The 18,944-nt window shown below is 45.1% G+C and overlaps 1 protein-coding gene across 1 annotated transcript in view; it reads left to right on the top strand.

Moving 5' to 3' along the window:
• The window catches only part of LOC115147124 (mitogen-activated protein kinase kinase kinase 1-like), a 191,321-nt gene that overhangs the window by 110,432 nt on the left and 61,945 nt on the right, over nucleotides 1–18,944 (top strand). Inside the window, 5 exon segments of the mRNA XM_065004604.1 lie at nucleotides 8,943–9,132; nucleotides 9,414–9,656; nucleotides 11,664–11,785; nucleotides 12,414–12,505; nucleotides 14,232–14,424. Of these exon segments, the coding sequence (XP_064860676.1) occupies nucleotides 8,943–9,132; nucleotides 9,414–9,656; nucleotides 11,664–11,785; nucleotides 12,414–12,505; nucleotides 14,232–14,424 (840 nt within the window).

Below are 18,944 nucleotides of genomic sequence, written 5' to 3'. Positions count from 1 at the left end.
TTCTTCTCTGCAAATCCTCTCAAGCTCTGTCAGGTTGGATGGGGACCGTCGCTGCACAGCTATTTTCAGGTCTCTCCAGAGATGTTCGATTGGGTCCAGGCTCTGACTGGGCCACTCAAGGACATGCAGAGACTTGTCCCAAAGCCACTCCTGCGTTGTCTTGGCTGTGTGCTTAGTGTCGTTGTCCTGTTGGAAGGTGAACATTCACACCCAATCTGAGGTCCTGAAGACTTTGGAGCAGGTTTTCCTCAAGGATCACTCTGGACTTTGCTCCGTTCATCTTTCCTTCGATCCTGACTAGTCGACAAGTCCCCGCCGCTGAAAAACATCCTCACAGCATGATGCACCACTATGCTTCACCATAGGGATGGTGCCAGGTTCCTCCAGACGTGACACTTGGCATTCAGGCCAAAGTGTTCAATCTTGGTTTCATCAGACCAGAGAATCTTGTTTCACATGGTCTCAGAGTCTTTAGGTGCCTTTCGGCAAACTCCAATCGGGCCGTCATGTGCCTTTTACTTAGGAGTGGCTTCCGTCTGGTCACTCTACCATAAAGGCCTGATTGGTGGAGTGCTGCAGAGATGGTTGTCCTTCTAGAAGATTCTCCCATCTCCACAGAGGAACTCTGGAGCTCTGTCAAAGTGACCATCGGGTTCTTGGTCACCTCCCTGACCAAGGCACTTCTCAAAAGAATGCTCAGTTTTGGTGGGTGGCCAGCTCTAGGAAGAGTCTTAGTGGTTCTAAACTTCTTCCATTTAAGAATGATGGAGGCCACTGTGTTCTTGGGGACCTTCAATGTCGCAGAAATGTTCCGGTGTCCTTCCCCAGATCTGTGGCTCGACACAATCCTGTCTCAAAGCTCTACAGACAATTCCTTCGAACTCATGGCTTGGTTTTTGCTCTGACATGCACTGTCAACTGTGGGACCTTATATAGAAACTTGTGTGCCTTTCCAAATCATGTCTCATCAATTGAATTTACCACAGGTCGTCACCAATCAAGTTGTTGAAACGTCTCAAGGAGGATCAATGGAAACAGGATGCACTTGAGCTCAATTTCGAGTCTCATAGCAAAGGGTCTGAATACTTATGTAAAATATTAATTTCGTTTTGGTGTTTAACAAATTTGCAAACATTTTTAAAAACCTTTTTTCACTTTGTCATTATAGGGTATTGTGTGTAGATTGAGGAGGAAAAATATTGATTTAATCAATTTTAGAATACACCTGTAACGTAACAAAATGTTGAAAAAGTAAAGGGGCCTGAATACTTTCCGAGTCAAGAAGAGTGCCTCAGCCCTTCTTGCTTGGTGAGCTACTCTGGCTCCCCAAGCCCACTAGTGGATATACTGTACACTACACAAGGCTGACTTCCTCTCTGGGTGGAACGAAACGAAAAGAGTCCGCTGAAACAAATAATGATTCCACCCACGTGAACGCACACACGTACAATACGTCAACGGAGTGGAGCCTTGCGCACACAACCCTCTGTGCCCCCATGTTGAGGTTCTGCCTACCCTCACCACCGGGGGCTGGCCCGTCAGGAAGTCCAGGATCCAGTTGCAGAGGGAGGTGTTCAGACCCAGAGTCCTAAGCTTTAACTTTATTGCCCCTAGTGGCGAAGGAGACAGGTTTATGGAAGTTGGGCATAACATGTCATAATGACGCAGAATTAAAATCGTTGGCTGCCAGAAAGCAGCCTCCGAATGTACAGCACCAGTCAAAAGTTTGGACACTCCTACTCATTCAAGGGTTTTTCTTTATTTTGACTATTTTCTACATTGTATAATAATAGTGAAGACATCAAAACTATGAAATAACACATTGAATCATGTACTAACTGAAAAAGTGTTAAACAAATGTAAATATATTTTATATTCTTCAAAGTAGCCACCCTTTTGCCTCGATGACAGCTTTGCACACTCTTGGTATTCTCTCAACCAGCTTCACCTGGAATGCTTTTCCAACAGTCTTGAAAGAGTTACCACATATACTGAGCACTTGTTGGCTGATTTTCCTTCACTCTGCGGTCCAAACCATCTCAATTGGGTTGAGGTCGGGTGATTGTGGAGGCCAGGTCATCTGACGCAGCACTCCATCACTCTCATTTTTGATCAAATAGCCCTTCCACAGCCTGGAGGTGTGTTAGGTCATTGTCCTGTTGAAAAACAGATGATAGTCCCACTAAAAGCAAACCAGATGGGATGACGTATCGCTGCAGAATGCTGTGGTAGCCAATCTGGTTAAGTGTTCCTTAAATTATAATTAAACCACAGACAGTATCACCAGAAAAGCACCATCATACCTCCTCCTCCATGTTTCACGGTGGGAACTACACATGCAGAGATCATCCGCTCACCTACTCTGCTTCTCACAAAGACACAAATCTCAAATTTGGACTCATCAGGCGAAAGGACAAATTTCCACTGGTCTAATGTCCATTGCTCGTGTTTCGTGGCTCAAGTAGGTCTTGTCTTCTCATTGGTGTCCCTTAGTAGTGGCTTCTCTGCGGAAATTTGACCATAAATTTGCTTGCTGCTGACACGGATCCCCGTCGATCCATCATGACTGGTCTGCCTACGTAACCGTCCGAGGGGGTTACAACAGGCTCTCCCGTTGCTTCATCCCACTCAGGCTCATCTGCTAGCCTACTATCCCCTGCCTGCTAGCTGTCTGAATTGCTGTGTCCCGGATGTCCTTGCAGTGTCTGAATCCTGGCTTAGGAAGGCCACCAAAATCCAGAAATTTCCATCACTAACTATAACATTTTCCGACAAGATAGAACTGCCAAAGGGGGCGGAGTTGCAATCTACTGCAGAGATAGCTGCAGAGTTCTGTCATACTATCCAGGTGTGTGCCCAACAATTCGAGCTTCTACTTTTAAAAACCCACCTTTCCAGAAACAAGTCGCTCACCATTGCCGCTTGTTATAGACCCCCTTCATCCCCCAGCTGTGCCCTGGACACCATATGTGAATTGATCGCCCCCCATCTATCTTCAGAGTTCGTACTGTTAGGTGACCTAAACTGGGACATGCATAACACCCTGCTGTTTTACAATCTAAGATAGATGCTCTCAATCTCACACAAATTATCAAGGAACCTACCAGGTACAACCCTAAATCCGTAAACATGGGCACCCTCTCAGATATCATCCTGACCATCTTGCCCTCCAAATACACCTCTGCTGTCTTCAACCAGGATCTCAGCGATCACTGCCTCATTGCCTGCATGCGTAATGGATCCGCGGGCAAACGACCACCCCTTATCACTGTCAAACGCTCCCTAAAACACTTCAGGGAGCAGGCCTTTTTAATCGACTGGAAGGATATTGACCTCATCCCGTCAATAGAGGATGCCTGGTTGCTCTTTAAAAGTGCTTTCCTCTCCATCTTAAATAAGAATGCCCCTTCCAAAAAATGTAGAACTAAGAACGGATATAGCCCTTGGTTCATCCCAGACTTGACTGCCATTGACCAGCACAAAAACATCCTGTGGCGTTCTGCATTAGCCTCGAATAGCCCCCACAATATGCAACTTTTCAGGGAAGTCAGGAACCAATATACTCAGTCAGTTAGGAAAGCTATGGCTAGCTTTTTCAAACAGAAATTTGATTCCTGTAGCGCTATTTCCAAAAAGTTTTGTGACACTGTAAAATCCATGGAGAATAAGAGCACCTCCTCCCAGCTGCCCACTGCACTGAGGATAGGAAACACTGTCACAACCAATAAATCTACGATAATCGATTATTTAAAGAATACTTTTTCCACGGCTGGCCATGCATTCCACCTGGCTACCCCTACATCTCAGCATCCCCTGCAGCAACAATGTCGCTCTTGCTGCTGGTGATTCTCTGATCCACCTCTACGCAGACGACACCATTCTGTATACATCTGGCCCTTCTCTGGACACTGTGTTAACATACCACCAAACGAGCTTCAACGCCATACAACACTCGTTCCGTGGCCTCCAACTGCTTTTAAATGCTATTCCGCAACAAAGCCTCCCTCACTCATGCCGCCAAACATACCCTTGTGAAATTGACTATCCTACCAATCCTTGATTTCGGCAATGTCATTTACAAAATAGACTACATCCAGTTTGCTGAGTAGAGTGTTGGAGGCTATCACAGAGCCATCCGTTTTGTCACCAAAGCCCCATATACTACGCACCACTGTGACCTGTATGCTCTCGTTGGCTGGCCCTCACTACTTATCCGTTGCCAAACCCACTGGCTCTGGGTTATCTATAAGTCTTTGCAAGGTAAAGCCCCACTTTATCTCAGCTCACTGGTCACCATAGCAACACCCACCCGTAGCATGCGCTCCAGCAGGCATATTGCACTGGTCATCCCCAACGCCAACTCCTTCCTTTGGCCGCCTTTCCTTACAGTTCTCTGCTGCTAATCACTAGAACAAATAGCAAACATCTCTGAAGCTGGAGTCTTATATCCCCCTCTTTAACTTTAAGCATCAGCTGTCAGAGCGGCTTATGGGGCGGCAGGGTAACCTAGTGGTGAGAGCGTTGGACTAGTAACCAAAAAGGGTGCAAGTTCGAATCCCGAGCTGACAAGGTACAAATCTGTCGTTCTGCCCCTGAACAGGCAGTTAACCCACTGTTCCTAGGCCGTCATTGAAAATAAGAATTTGTTCTTAACTGACTTGCCTAGTAAAATAAAGGTAAAACACATTTTTTAAATTACCGATCACTGTACCTGTACACAGCCAATCTGTAAATAGCACACCCAACTACCTCATCCCCATATTATTACTTACCCTCTTGCTCTTTTGCACCCCAGTATCTCTATTTATACATCATCATCTGCACATCTATCACTCCAGTATTAATACTAAATTCTAATTATTTTTTTGCCTCTAGGGCCTATTTATTGCCTACCTCCCTACTCTTCTACATTTGCACACACTGTACATAGATTTTTCTATTTTTATTTTCTTTTGTGTTATTGACTACGTTTGTTTATGTGTAACTCTGTTGTTGTTTTTGTCGCACTGCTTTGCTTTATCTTAGCCAGGTCGCAGTTGTCAATGAGAATTTGTTCTCAACTGGCCTACCTGGTTAAATAAAAGTGAAATATTTTTTTTTAAATGAAGTCCTGATTCACGCAGTCTCCTCTGAACTGTTGATGTTGAGATGTGTCTGTTACTTGAACTCTGTGAAGCATTTTTTAGGGGTGCTCTTTCTACGTCTGGTAACTCTAATGAACTTATCCTCTGCAGGAGATGTAACTCTGGGTCTTCCATTCCTGTGGCGGTCCTCATGAGAGCCCGTTTCATCATACTCTTCATTGCTTTTTTGACTGCTCTTGAAGAAACATTAAAAGTTCCTGAAATTTTCCGGATTGACTGACCTTCATGTCTTGATGGACTGTTGTTTCTCTATGCTTATTTTATTTTTTGCATTTTTTTATTTAACCATTATTTCACCTGTGGGCTGGCCCATCAGGAAGTCCAGGACCCAGTTGCACAAGGTGGGGTTCAGACCCAGGGCCCCCCTTATCTTAATGATGAGCTTGGAGGGTACTATGGTGTTCAACAGTACTTGTCAGTTGGAAAAAAATTATAGCGGATACATTTCACAAAATAGCAAAGTTGTATCGGAGCTTGCAAAACGGCGGCCATCCAGTAACATCTAATAAAAGCCAACAACTGAGCCCAGGGTAGGGATTCAGGAATCAGGCCCCAAATTAGACCCCCCACACCACTATTAGAGACATCTTAATTCTCAATCATTATAGCCAAGAGAAGAAAGACACAAATCAAATCAAAGTTTATTTGTCACGTGCGCCGAATACAACAGGTGTAGGTAGACCTTACAGTGAAATGCTTACTTACAGGCTCTAACCAATAGTGCAAAAAAAGGTATTAGGTGAAAAATAGGTAGGTAAAGAAATAAAACAACAGTAAAACGACAGGATATATACAGTAGCGAGGCTATAACAGTAGCGAGGCTACATACAGACACCGGTTAGTCAGGCTGATTGAGGTAGTAAGTACATGTAGATATGGTTAAAGTGACTATGCATATATGATGAACAGAGAGTAGCAGTATTTTAAAAGGGGTTGGTGGGTGGCGGGACACAATGCAGATAGCCCGGTGAGCCAATGTGCGGGAGCAGTGGTTGGTCGGCCCAATTGAAGAAGTATGTACATGAGAGTATAGTTATAGTGATGATGCATATACGATAAACAGAGAGTAGCAGCAGCTTAAAAAGAGGGTTTGCGGGGGGGGCGTCCTTGATGGCATGCAAATAGTCCAGGTAGCCATTTGATTACCTGTTCAGGAGTGTTATGGCTTGGGGGTAAAAACTGTTGAGAAACCTTTTTGTCCTATGACTGTTAAATTTGATTTGATTTGATTTTTGACTGTGGTGGCTGGGGTCTTTGACCATTTGTAGGGCCTTCCTCTGACTGCCTGGTGTAGACGTCCTTGATGGCAGGCAGGCAGCTTAGCCCCTGTGATGTACTGGGCCATACGCACTATCCTCTATCCGCCTTGTGGTCAGAGGCCGAGCAATTGCCACCTAAACCACCACTCCTGGGATATGTAGCCAGCCACTGTAAAACATTATATACAGTTGAAGTCTGAAGTTTACATACACCTTAGCAAAACATATTTAAAGTCAGTTTTTCACAATTCCTGACATTTAATCCTAGTAAAAATGCCCTGTCTAAGGTCAGTTAGGATCACCACTTTATTTTAAGAATGTGAAATGTCAGAATAATAGTAGAGAGAATGATTTATTTCAGCTTTTATTTCTTTCAGAAGTTTACATACACCCAAATCGTATTTGGTAGCGTTGCCTTTAAAACTCGGGTCAAATTTTTTGGTAGCCTTCCACAACCTTCACACAATAAGTTGGGTGAATTTTGGCCCATTCCTCCTGACAGAGCTGGTGTAACTGAGTCAGGTTTGTAGGCCTCCTTGCTCGCACACGCTTTTTCAGATCTGCCACACAAATTTTCTATAGGATTGAGTTCAGAGCTTTGTGATGGCAACTCCAATAACTTGACTTTGCTGTCCTTAAGCCATTTTGCCGCAACTTTGGAAGTATGCTTGGTGTCATTGTCTATTTGGGAGACCCATTTGCGACCAAGCTTTAACTTCCTGACTGATGTCTTGAGATGTTGCTTCAATATATCCCCATAATTTTCCTACCTCATGAAGCCATCTATTTTGTGAAGTACACCAGTCCCTCCTGCAGCAAAGCACCCTCAGAACATGATGCTGCCACCCCCATGCTTCAAGGATGGGATGGTGTTCTTTGGCTTGCAAGCCTCCCCCTTTTTCCTCCAAACATAATGATGGCATTATGGCCAAACAGTTCTATTTTTGTTTCATCAGACCAGAGGACATTTCTCCAAAAATTACAATCTTTGTCCCCATGTGCAGTTGCAAACCGCAGTCTGGCTTTTTTATGGCGGTTATGGAGCAGTGGCTTCTTCCTTGTTGAGTGGCCTTTCAGGTTATGTCGATATAGGACTCGTTTTACTGTGGATATAGATACTTTTGTACCCTTTTTCTTCAGCATCTTCACAAGGTCGTTTGTTGTTGTTCTGGGATTGATTTGTGCTTTTCACACCAAAGTACGTTCATCTCTAGGAGACAGAATGCGTCTCATTTCTGAGCGGTATGACGCCTGCATGGTCCCATGGTGTTTATACTTGCGTACTATTGTTTGTACAGATGAACGTGGTACCTTCAGGCGTTTGGAAATTGCTCCCAAGGATGAACCAGACTTGTGGAGGTCTACAATTATTTTTCTGAGTTCTTGGCTGTTTTCTTTTGATTTTCCCATGATGTTAAGCAAAGAGGCACTGATTTTGAAGGTAGGCCTTGAAATACATCCACAGGTACACCTCCAATTGAATCAGAAGCTTCTAAAGCCATGACATCATTTTCTGGACTTTTCCAAGCTGTTTAAAGGCACAGTCAATTTAGTGTATGTAAACTTCTGACCACTGGAATTGTGATACAGTGAATTATAAGTGAAGTAATTGTTGGAAAAATTACTTGTGTCATGCACAAAGTAGATGTCCTAATGGACTGGCCAAAACTATAGTTTGTTAACAAGAAATATATCATATTGCATACCACTGAATGGGCTCAGGCCGTACCATAAGTACATGCATGTATGCTAAATACACTATCCTCAATCATATCTTTGACCTTTAAGTACCACAGAATGCTCAGCAGGGCTTACCTAGGGCCTATGCTGGTGCCCGGGCTCTCTGTGTGTGAGTGTGTGCGTGTTTATGCATGTTTATGCACGAGTGTGCGCGTCTGTGTTTGTGTGTGCACTCGTAGGTTTGTCGTGAGCTGAATCCTCTCCACGGCTCGGTTAGATGAGCTAGACAGCCAGACACCAGCCCTTGTTTTGTGCGTCTACCTGGGAATGAAATGATAGAAGCCCAGTTCTTGTTGTTTTTCCCCCTCAAGCCATGAATACAATCAGAAAGGGTCTGTGTTACCCTCTCCGCTTCTTCCCTGCACTGAAACCCTAACCAGTTGTTTTTCGCTGACAAATGTCCAACCGCCATTATGATAATGATCCGCAATGTTACATTACCCTTGTGCCAATCCAACAGGTAGGACAGAGTTTTGAAAGAAGGGATTCCGATTTTTTCACTAGTTTGGTGCCAGTTTGGTGCCAGTTTGGTGCCAGTTTGGTGCCTGCTGAAAGGGGAATTTTACCCGTCCTCTCCTTTGACTAAATTCCCCCCATTTCATCCGGTTTGTATAACTATATTCCTAACCGTGCCTGTATCAGCATATTCTTGACCAAGGCTATTTGTAATATCAGTTGCTCAAAACATGAAAATGCTAATACTCAAATACCAATTCAAACCTTGACTCTACTGCCACCATGTTTAAAAGTCCCCCAAAAGTTGCTAAAACCTGGCTGACTTTGGCATCTTTCTCGGCAGCCATGACCCCTCCTCTGTCTCTATTGAGAACACTGCAGCGGTGGGTCATCCCCAGGCGTCATCATCGTCCCACAGCGAGGGGGACTCCAGAGGCTGGTCATCGTCCCAGGATGGGGACTTCACCCTGCCCCAATTCGGGGTCCAGCAGGTCCCCCAGACCTACAAAGAACTGGCCGAGCCCTGGATCAAGGTGAGAGGGGTGGAAAGATAGATGTGGGGTCTAATAATGTCGACCAGACCTGGATCAAACACAAATATGTACAATACTTTCAAATACTTTATTTACCATTTGAGCTTGCATTTTGTGACTATTCCATTCCATTTTGGAATTGTTCCATTACATTAGGCAAACAAAACCAAATGTCTTCATCCCTTTGCATACCAAGAGGGTTTACATGTAGTTGATGTCTGTATCAGATCAGTGCCATATTCCGTTCGTAGTTATAATTTTGTGTGTGTCCTCCTCTCCAGGTGTTTGGCATGGAGTTGGTGGGCTGCCTGTTCTCCAGGAACTGGAACATCCGGGAGATGGCCCTGCGGCGGCTGTTGCACGACGTCAGTGGCGCGCTCCTCCTGGCCAATGGCGAGCACTCCTGCCCGGGGGCCGGGGCGGGCTGTACAGAGGTGTCAGGTGATGTGGTGTTGGAGTCATGCTGCAGCGTCCTCTCCATGGTGTGTGCTGACCCTGTCTACAAGGTCTACGTGGCCGCACTGGTGAGACTCTTTAATATTACTGTACCCCCCCAGATCCTGTGAAACTAAGAATCAAGTTTTACTGTGTAATTCTATAACTGTACTATACTCCAGCTGTCAGGGAAAGCATTGTGAACCCTTTAAAGTCTTAGGCCCCATCCAGAAACAACTCCGAGCCCAGCGATTCCCAAAAGTTTATCTTTATTAGGATGCCATGATGACAGCTAATCTTGGGATTGGGACACCATGTATTAAACGATAGAAAATCAAACTAACTTCTGTAATTTGATCAAAGGAAAGAATTTGATATGTCTAAGAAATATGGTTGTAGATCCATCTAGTGGTTGTTTCTGGACTGGGCCTTTTGATATTCATACGTGTTCCTGATAAGTGAGAGGCCCATATATCAAATATATCTTCACTTGATTAGCTGATTCGCACTACCTGATCTCTGCGTTCAAACATTGGCCCTTCTCCCTCCCACCCAATATTGATTCAAGTTATCTCTTGAATTGTGCTGAAGTTCACTTCAACAACAAGGTAGTCTGGTTAGCTCTAAAGTCCACTGAACATCCAGGAAGTTTGAACAGAGTCAAACCAGCAGGGATTCTCCAGGGACAGACTGAGCGAGAAAAAAAGGTCTTTCTCGCTATTTATTTACTTGGTCTCTTTGAATAATAGTTTTTTTTAAAAGTATTTGTCATTTAGCAGACTACTGTAGTGAGTGCATACATTTTTCATACTTTTTAAAAAATTATCCCTTGTGGGAATTGAGCCCACAACCTGGCGTTGCAAGCGCTATGCTCTACCAACCTAGACCCACGGGATCCTAGTTCTTGGTGCGTGTTTTAAAAAATGCAGGCCCTCTGGACAATCAACATTTCCCCAAAGCACTTTGCTTCAGCAGAGCAGCAGTTATGGAAAACAAAAAAAGTTCTGTCCTCTTGGGGGTTTTCCATGGTGTTTAGTAGCAGACAGACTTTGGTGTTTACTGTATTCTTCTTTCAAGACAAAGGAGGGGATGGTGGTGATGGCGGGTGGACAAAGAATACCACGGGCACCACCAGATTTGGAGTGGGCCAGATCGACTTAAATTGTTGCTTTGAAAAGGCTCTATTTTGTTTGAGTTTGAAGAGCGCCTTTCGCATCGCGGGGCAAAGTCGTTAGCTGCGTGTGCATTACCTGGGACCTTGTAGCAAGTGAAAACAGCAGAGCCAACATTTCAAGAACTTATTTTCTTACATTTTCGTACCATGTGATGTGGCCCTCACTATTGGAAGTAAACACTTGTTTATTGATATTATCTGTCTCCTAAGAGTGGAGTAGACTCGGGAGCATGGAGTAATGGGGGTTGAGAGGGAGTGGAGTAGACTGGGAAGCTTGGAGCAAATGGGGTTGACAGGGAGAGATAGTGTGCATTGTGTGTGTGAGCATGAAAGAGTGAGTGGGACAAAGTAGTTAGAGGGAGGGAAGCATGAGGGGGAGGAAGGAGTAACCTTGCCTGCCTGGCAGAGGGAGAGTGAGAAAGAACTTTGAATCTGTCTCTGGGCAGCGTTCCAGTGCAACTCTCTATCAGTCACCAGTTCCCACGCCTCTTCTCTCTCTCTCTGGGAGTCAGGCTGGGGCGGAGCACCACCAAGTCTCCACCTCCTGCCAAGGCCACAGAGGCGTCTCTAATGGCCTTGAGGTCATGCCCAGGCAGCTATTTTGTCACAGGAATAGACAGGGTCGTAACTCTGCGGGGTCAAAAGTACAATCCTCCCACCACCGAACCACAGTGTTATGTTAGGGCGCTCCAAGAGGTCTTGTGTTTCTCAATGACTCTCAATGACTCTACTAAATTCGCTTGATAGTAAGTTCTCAGCCATTAGTTTGATCAGCCCATCTAATATTTTGTGATGAAGCTTTTCACTACACATCACCATATCTCCTTTTAAACTTTCCACACACTGGACACACAGTAACAATATTGGTACTTTATGTTTGAGTTGTAAATGTGAACCCTGGTCTCTTGTCCTCTTTCTGTAGAAAACCTTGCGGGCCATGCTGGTGTACACGCCCTGCCACTTGGTGTCTGAGCGCTCACGGCTGCAGCAGCTGCTCCGGCCCGTGGTGGAGACTATCCTTGTCAAATGTGCCGACGCCAACAGGTAAAGTCCGTCTCAAACTAACGAGTGGGATAGATATACGAGCCTGTCAGGGGTTCACTGCAACTGCTAGTAGCTAGTGCCCTCTGGTGGGGAATACAAAATATGACATGCACTTGTTAGATCTCCCCACTGATCATACTGTATGATGTACTGTATATCAGGGGTATTCAAATAGGAGCCAGGAGGTCCAGAGCTTCTTTTCTGTTCTACCTTATAATTCATTGCACCCACCGGGTGTCCCAGCTCTAAATCAATCATTGATTAGAGGGGACGAATGAAAATCAGCAGTGGAACTGGCTTTGAGGTCCAGATTAGAATTTGTTTGATATACATCTTCAAGAACTGACTCAAACATGACCACCTTTTCTTGTGATATAATACTGTATTCATTAGGTTGATAGTACATGAATTAACAGATGACATTCTCATTTCAATGTCTCAATTGCACAATTTGTAGTCTTTGTTAACCCAGAACTACAATCTCGCTGGTCAGATATGTTTACGTCGTCTGTTCACGAGAGATTACAAACTGTAAAAAAAAATATGATTTCAAAATTAATGAAAAGCATTAGCAGTCTAGCATGGACATAAATACATTTTGAGTGTTGTTTCTCTGTGTCATGTCCAGTCGTACCAGCCAGCTGTCAGTGTCAACACTACTGGAGCTGTGTAAAGCCCAGGTAGGAGAGCTGGCCGTGGGCAGAGAGATCCTCAAAGCAGGTAAGAACTACAAATCCCATTTATCCTCGCTGAGTGTTCAGCGGAAATAGCACTATCTCTCCCCATATTACTCAAATTGATGTACAGTGGTTTGCGAAAGTATTCAACCCCCTTGGCATTTTTCCTATTTTGTTGCCTTACCATTTGATTTACACAACATCCCTATCACTTTGAAGATGTAAAATATTTTTTACAGTGAAACAAACAAGAAATAAGACCAAAAAAAATCCAACTTGAGCGTGCATAACTATTCACCCCCCCAAAGTCAATACTTTGTGGGGGTGAAATTGCAGCAATTACAGCTGAAAGTCTCTTGGTGTATGTTTCTACAAGCTTGACACATCTAGCCACTGGGATTTTTGCCCATTCTTCAAGGCAAAACTGCTCCAGCTCCTTCAAGTTGGATGGGTTCCGCTGGTGTACAGCAATCTTTAAGTCATACAACAGATTCTCAATTGGATTGAGGTATGGGCTTTGACTAGGCCATTCCAAGACATTTAAATGTATCTCCTTAAACCATTTGAGTGTGGCTTTAGCAGTATGCTTAGGGTCATTGTCCTGCTGGAAGGTGAACCTCTGTCCCAGTCTCAAATCTCTGGAAGACTGAAGCAGGTTTCAGAATTTCCCTGTATTTAGTGCCATCCATCATTCCTTCAATTCTGACCAGTTTCCCAGACCTTGCCAATTAAAAACATCCTCACAGCATGATGCTGCCACCACCATGCTTCACTGTGGGGATGGTATTCTCGGGGTGGTGAGTGGTGTTGGGTTTGTGCCAGAAATAGCGTTTTCCTTGATGGCCCAAAAGCTAAATTTGAGTCTCATCTGACCAGAGGACCTTCTTCCATATGTTTGGGGAATCTCCCACATGCCTTTTGGCAAACACAAAACGTGTTTGCTTATTATTTTCTTAAAAGCAATGGCTTTTTTTCTGGCCACTCTTCCGTAAAGCCCAACGGTGTGGAGTGTATGGCTTAAAGTGGTCCTATGGACAGATACTCAAATCTCCGCTGTGAGCTTTGCAGCTCCTTCAGGGTTATCTTTGGTCTCTTTGTTGCCTCCCTGATTAATGCCCTCCTTGCCTGGTCTGTAGGTTTTGGTCAGCGGTCCTCTCCAAGTTTGTGGTGACATATTCTTTCCATTTTTTAATAATGGATTTAATGGTGCTCTGTGGGATGTTCAAAGTTTCAGATAATTTTTTATAACCCAACCCTGATCTTTACTTCTTCACAACTTTGTCCCTGAGCTGTTTGGAGAGCTCCTTGGTCTTCTTGCCGCTTGCTTGGTGGTGCCCCTTGCTTAGTGGTGTTGCAGACTCTGGGGCCTTTCAGAACAGGTGTATACATACTGAGATCATGTGACAGATCATGTGACACTTAGATTGCACACAGGTGAACTTTATTTAACTAATTATGTGACTTCTTATTTAGGGGCTTCATAGCAAATGGGGTGAATACATATGTAAAGGGGGTGAATACATATGCACACACCACTTTTCAGTTGTTTTTTGTTTTTTTAATAAGTATTTTTTTCCATTTCACATTAAATCCAAATAAAAATCTATTTAAATTACAGGTTGTAATGCAACAAAATAGGAAAAACACCAAGGGGATGAATACTTTGCAAGGCACTGTACGTGACTGTAACTCATGTCTTAACAACAGTTTACAAATTTAAAAAAGACCCAACTGACTACTCATTGTAAACGTCTCTACCTTTCTCCCAGGGTCCATCGGTATTGGCGGGGTGGACTATGTCCTGAACTGCATCCTGGGGCCCCAGACGGAGGCCAATAACTGGCAGGCCCTAATGGGCCGCCTTTGTCTGATTGACAGGCTCCTGCTAGAGTTCCCCGCCGAATTCTACCCCCACATAGTTTCCGGAGGGGACTGCCACCAGTCTCAGACCCTGGGGGAGAGGTCCGTGATTTTATAGTCATATCATATAGCCTTGAGCGCACAGCCATGAGTTGGTGACCTTGTCCTTGTCTAGCTTTGTTGGTCACCTACAGTAGCTGATGACTCGAGTCTCAGGGGGAGAGGTGGAGGTGCGCCACAGGGATGAGCATTGTGCCCAGTGTAAGGGTTTTCCTGTGGTGAAGGAGAAGCGGACCAAAAAGCAGCATGGTGGTTATTCATGTTCTTTAATTTATAAAGAAACTACACATGAGATAACTAACAAAAACAACAAACGTGAGAAAACCTAAAACAGTCCCATCTGGTGCAAACACAGAGACAGGAACAATCACCCACAAACACACAGTGAAACCCAGGCTACCTAAGTATGATTCTCAATCAGAGACAACTAATGACACCTGCCTCTGATTGAGAACCATACTAGGCCGAAAACATAGAAATACCCAAAACCTAGAAAAACAAACAGACTGCCCACCCAACTCACGCCCTGACCATACTAACTAAATACAAAACACAGGAAATAAAGGTCAGAACGTGACAGTACCCCCCCCCAAAGGTGCGGACTCCGGCTGCAAAACCTTGACCCATAGGGGAGGGTCTGGGTGGGCGTCTGTCTGCGGTGGCGGCTCTGGCGCGGGACGCAGACCCCACTTCACCATTGTCTTAGTCCACCCCATTGTCCGCCTCCGTGGCTCTCTAACCATGGCAACCCCTCTCAATGACTCCACTGGACAGAGGGGCAGCTCGGGACAGAGGTGCAGCTGCTCGGGACAGAGGGGCGGAAGCTCTGGCGCCTCTGGGCTGAGGGGCTCTGGCGCCTCAGACTCCGGCAGCAGCGCCGGACAGGCGGGAGATTCCGGCAGCAGCGCCGGACAGGCGGGAGACTCCGGCAGCAGCGCCGGACAGGCGGGAGACTCCGGCAGCAGCGCCGGACAGGCGGGAGACCGGCAGCAGCGCTGGACAGGCGGGAGACTCCGGCAGCAGCGCCGGACAGGCGGGAGACTCAGCAGCACTGGAGAGGAGGAAGGCTCTGTAGGCCTGATGCGTGGTGCTGGCACTGGTGGTACTAGGCCGAGGACACGCACAGGAAGCCTGGTGCGGGGAGCTGCCACCGGAGGGCTGGTGTGTGGAGGTGGCACTGGATGGACCGGACCGTGAAGGCGTAGTGGAGATCTTGAGAGCAGGGCTGGCACTAACCGCCCTGGCTGGATCTTCACCCTAGCCCGGCAGATGTGGGAAGCTGGGATGTAGCGCACCGGACTAAACACGCGTACTGGGGACACCGTGCGAACCACCGCATAGCACGGTGCCTGACCAGAACCACGCCCGCCACGGTTAGCACTGCTAGGCGCACTGTAGCGCTGAGCTGGCGCTGAGCTGGCACAGGACGTGCAAGGCTAGGGAGGTGCACAGGAGGCCTGGTGCGTGAGGCTGGCACCATCTTCACCAGCCGACTAGCACGCACCTCAGGACGAGTATGGAGAGCTGTCATCAAATCCTCGACACGCTCCGTCGGGCGAATTCCGTGTCTCATGCACCAACACAGCAACTCCCTCATATCTCTCTCCTCCAATCTCCCCATTAACTCCTTCACAGTCTCTGCTTCGCTCACCTCCAACACCAGCTCTGGTTCTGAGCTCCTCCTTGGCTCCTCACGATAAACGGGGGGAGTTGGCTCAGGTCTGACTCCTGACTCTGCCACACTCCCCCTGTGGCCCCCCCCAAGACATTTTTGGGGGTGCCTCTCGGGCTTCCAGCCGCTCTGCCGTGCTAGCTCCTCATAATGCCGCCTCTCTGCTTTCGCTGCCTCCAGCTCGGCTTTGGGGCGGCAATATTCTCCTGGCTCTGCCCAGGGTCCTTTCCCGTCTAGAATCTCCTCCCAAGTCCATTTCTCCAAGTAGTGCAGCCTCTCCCACTGCTGCTGCTGCCTCTGTTCCTTCTCCTGCTGCTGCTCTTGCCGTTGCCCGTTACCACGCTGCTTGGTCCTTGGTTGGTGGGTGATTCTGTAAGGGTTTTCCTGTGGTGAAGGAGAAGCGGACCAAAAAGCAGCATGGTGGTTATTCATGTTCTTTGGGCTGAGACTGCCCACCCAACTCACACCCTGACCATACTAACTAAATACAAAACACAGGAAATAAAGGTCAGAACGTGACACCCAGTGATATTTTGTTTTGATCATGTCGTCATGTAGCCTTGAGCTCACAGCCTTGAGTTGGTGACCTTGCAAAAATAATTTGGTGGGTGCTTATATTTGTTCTATTTCACACATGCACAAGTGTGTATTATACATGTGTGAATTTGAGATAAAAACATTTGCGTATCCCGACTCCCCCTGAGACACACTCGGAGAGTGGGGTCATGACCAGTCTGTCATTATCAACAGCGATCTTGGAGCAATTAGGAAAAAAGGAGGAAAATTCTTCTTCATAATATAACTGTTTATTATTAATTATGTTTTATGATAGCTGAAAAACAAGAAAATAGATTTTTCCCTGTGTTTGAGGAAGGGGAAGAGTGGACCTAAAGGTGCACAGTTCAAATCCCGCCTCAGCCAGAATTGACATTTCTAAACAACCACTTTAGTGTTCTTTTTCACATTGGTGAATTTAAGATCACCTAAGTCAATAATGGAACGATTCTGGATAATGCATAATCATAAGATATAGAAGTGTTATTCTTTATTGCTGTACTATTCTCCTGTTACCTTGTTTATGCAATTAGTATCTTAAATGATCAATTATCTCCTGCGGTTTCTTGTGGACTGCATATTACCTGATAGAATTGTAAATATACTGAACAATAACATAAACGCAACATGCAGCAATTTCAAACATTTTACCAAGTTACAGTTATTAAAAGGAAATCAGGCCATTTAAATAAATTCATTAGGCATGAATCTATGGATTTCACATGACTGGGAATACAGATATGTATCTGTTGGCCACAGATACCTTAAATAAAAAGGTAGGGGTGTGGATCAGAAAACCAGTCAGTATCTGGTGTGACCGCCATTTGTCTCATGCAGCGTGACACATCTCCTTTGCATAGAGTTGATCAGGCTGTTGATTTTGGCCTGTGGAATGAAGTTTCTGGATATTGGCGGGAACTGGGTCACACTGTTATACACGTCGATCCAGAGCATCCCACACATGCTCAATGGGTGACCTGTCTGGTGAGTATACAGACCATGGAAGAACTGGGACATTTTCAGCTTCCAGGAATTGTGTACAAATCCTTGCAACATGGGGCCGTGCACAGGGCTGTGGCAGTCATACATTTTTGTCAGACGGTTATTGCCATGCAAAAGACTGCTGGTCTCACAGTAATTAACTTAAACAGGTTTACCATCTCCAGGCCTCTAGCCATACAAGCCGCTGTTGCGTGCCTTTGCAACATCTACATTTTAAAAAAGGATAATAAATCAATTTAATATACACCATCACAACAAATCCATGATTTATTTTAGTCAGATCTAAAGAAGCATTATGATATGAAAAGAATGTATTTCCAAAGAAGAGAACATGTGTTGGCCTACCTTAGACCTACGTTATCTGGCTCCATGCCATAGGCTGTAGGCTTGTTCATTTAGCTGACAAGATATGCTTCCCATGCCATTATTTTATTTGATCTGATTTTATAGTAAGATGAATATAGTTGAACTTAGCTGAATAAAATAGAAAGGATATTTTTCCCATTACAGATTGACTGCGCGCATATGAAGTTGCTATATATTGCTATAAGTGATCATTTGAAACAAGTCCTATATGCTAGATTTAGAGTTATTTGTCAACTTTAGTTGTGAATGATACAAACCTTATAATGTCTTAGAAATCAAAACATATATGGGCTGCATGGTGTGACTATAGGAGGAGGAGGCTGCACGCTTTCCCGCCAGTCTGTTATGTAGGCTACTTGGGTTTTATAGTGGAGCATATGCTTAATATATAATATGAGCAGCTGAGAAATAAATATAAGAACACTTACTTCACTCCATGCATCAACCACTGTTTGAAGAGCATGCTCTCGCTGCTCGATAGGTGAGATTCTCCCAAACGCTATGCCACGGTCTCTCTCCAACCTTGTTCCTGCAGCTACCCTGTGCTTAGTTTGGGAAACCAAGTGTTATCTGTTCGGGAACATCAATGTTTTCGCAACGAAATACGATAATACAGTCCACACTCAACAGCGATTACTCAAATTTTGGAGTATAGGCTAGACCAATTATTTACCAAAACATCTTAAATGAGTTTTATGTTTTTCTATCATACATACAGTTGAAGTCGGAAGTTTACATACATTTAGGTTGGAGTCATTAAAACTTGTTTTTCAACCAACTCCACAAATTTCTTGTTATTTTTTAGACCAGAGGAAAGAGTGCCATCTACTGGCCCTCCAACACCCCTTCCAGCAGCAACTATAGTTTTGGATAGTCGCTTAGGACATCTAATTTGTGCATGACACAAGTAATTGTTCCAACAATTGTTTACAGACAGATTATTTTACTTATAATTTAAGCAGCATAC

Source organism: Oncorhynchus nerka, linkage group LG19 (assembly GCF_034236695.1).
Source record: "Oncorhynchus nerka isolate Pitt River linkage group LG19, Oner_Uvic_2.0, whole genome shotgun sequence".
NCBI lineage: Eukaryota > Metazoa > Chordata > Actinopteri > Salmoniformes > Salmonidae > Oncorhynchus > Oncorhynchus nerka.
Note: the sequence above shows the minus strand (reverse complement) of the source record. Positions and strands in the feature narration are given on the sequence as shown.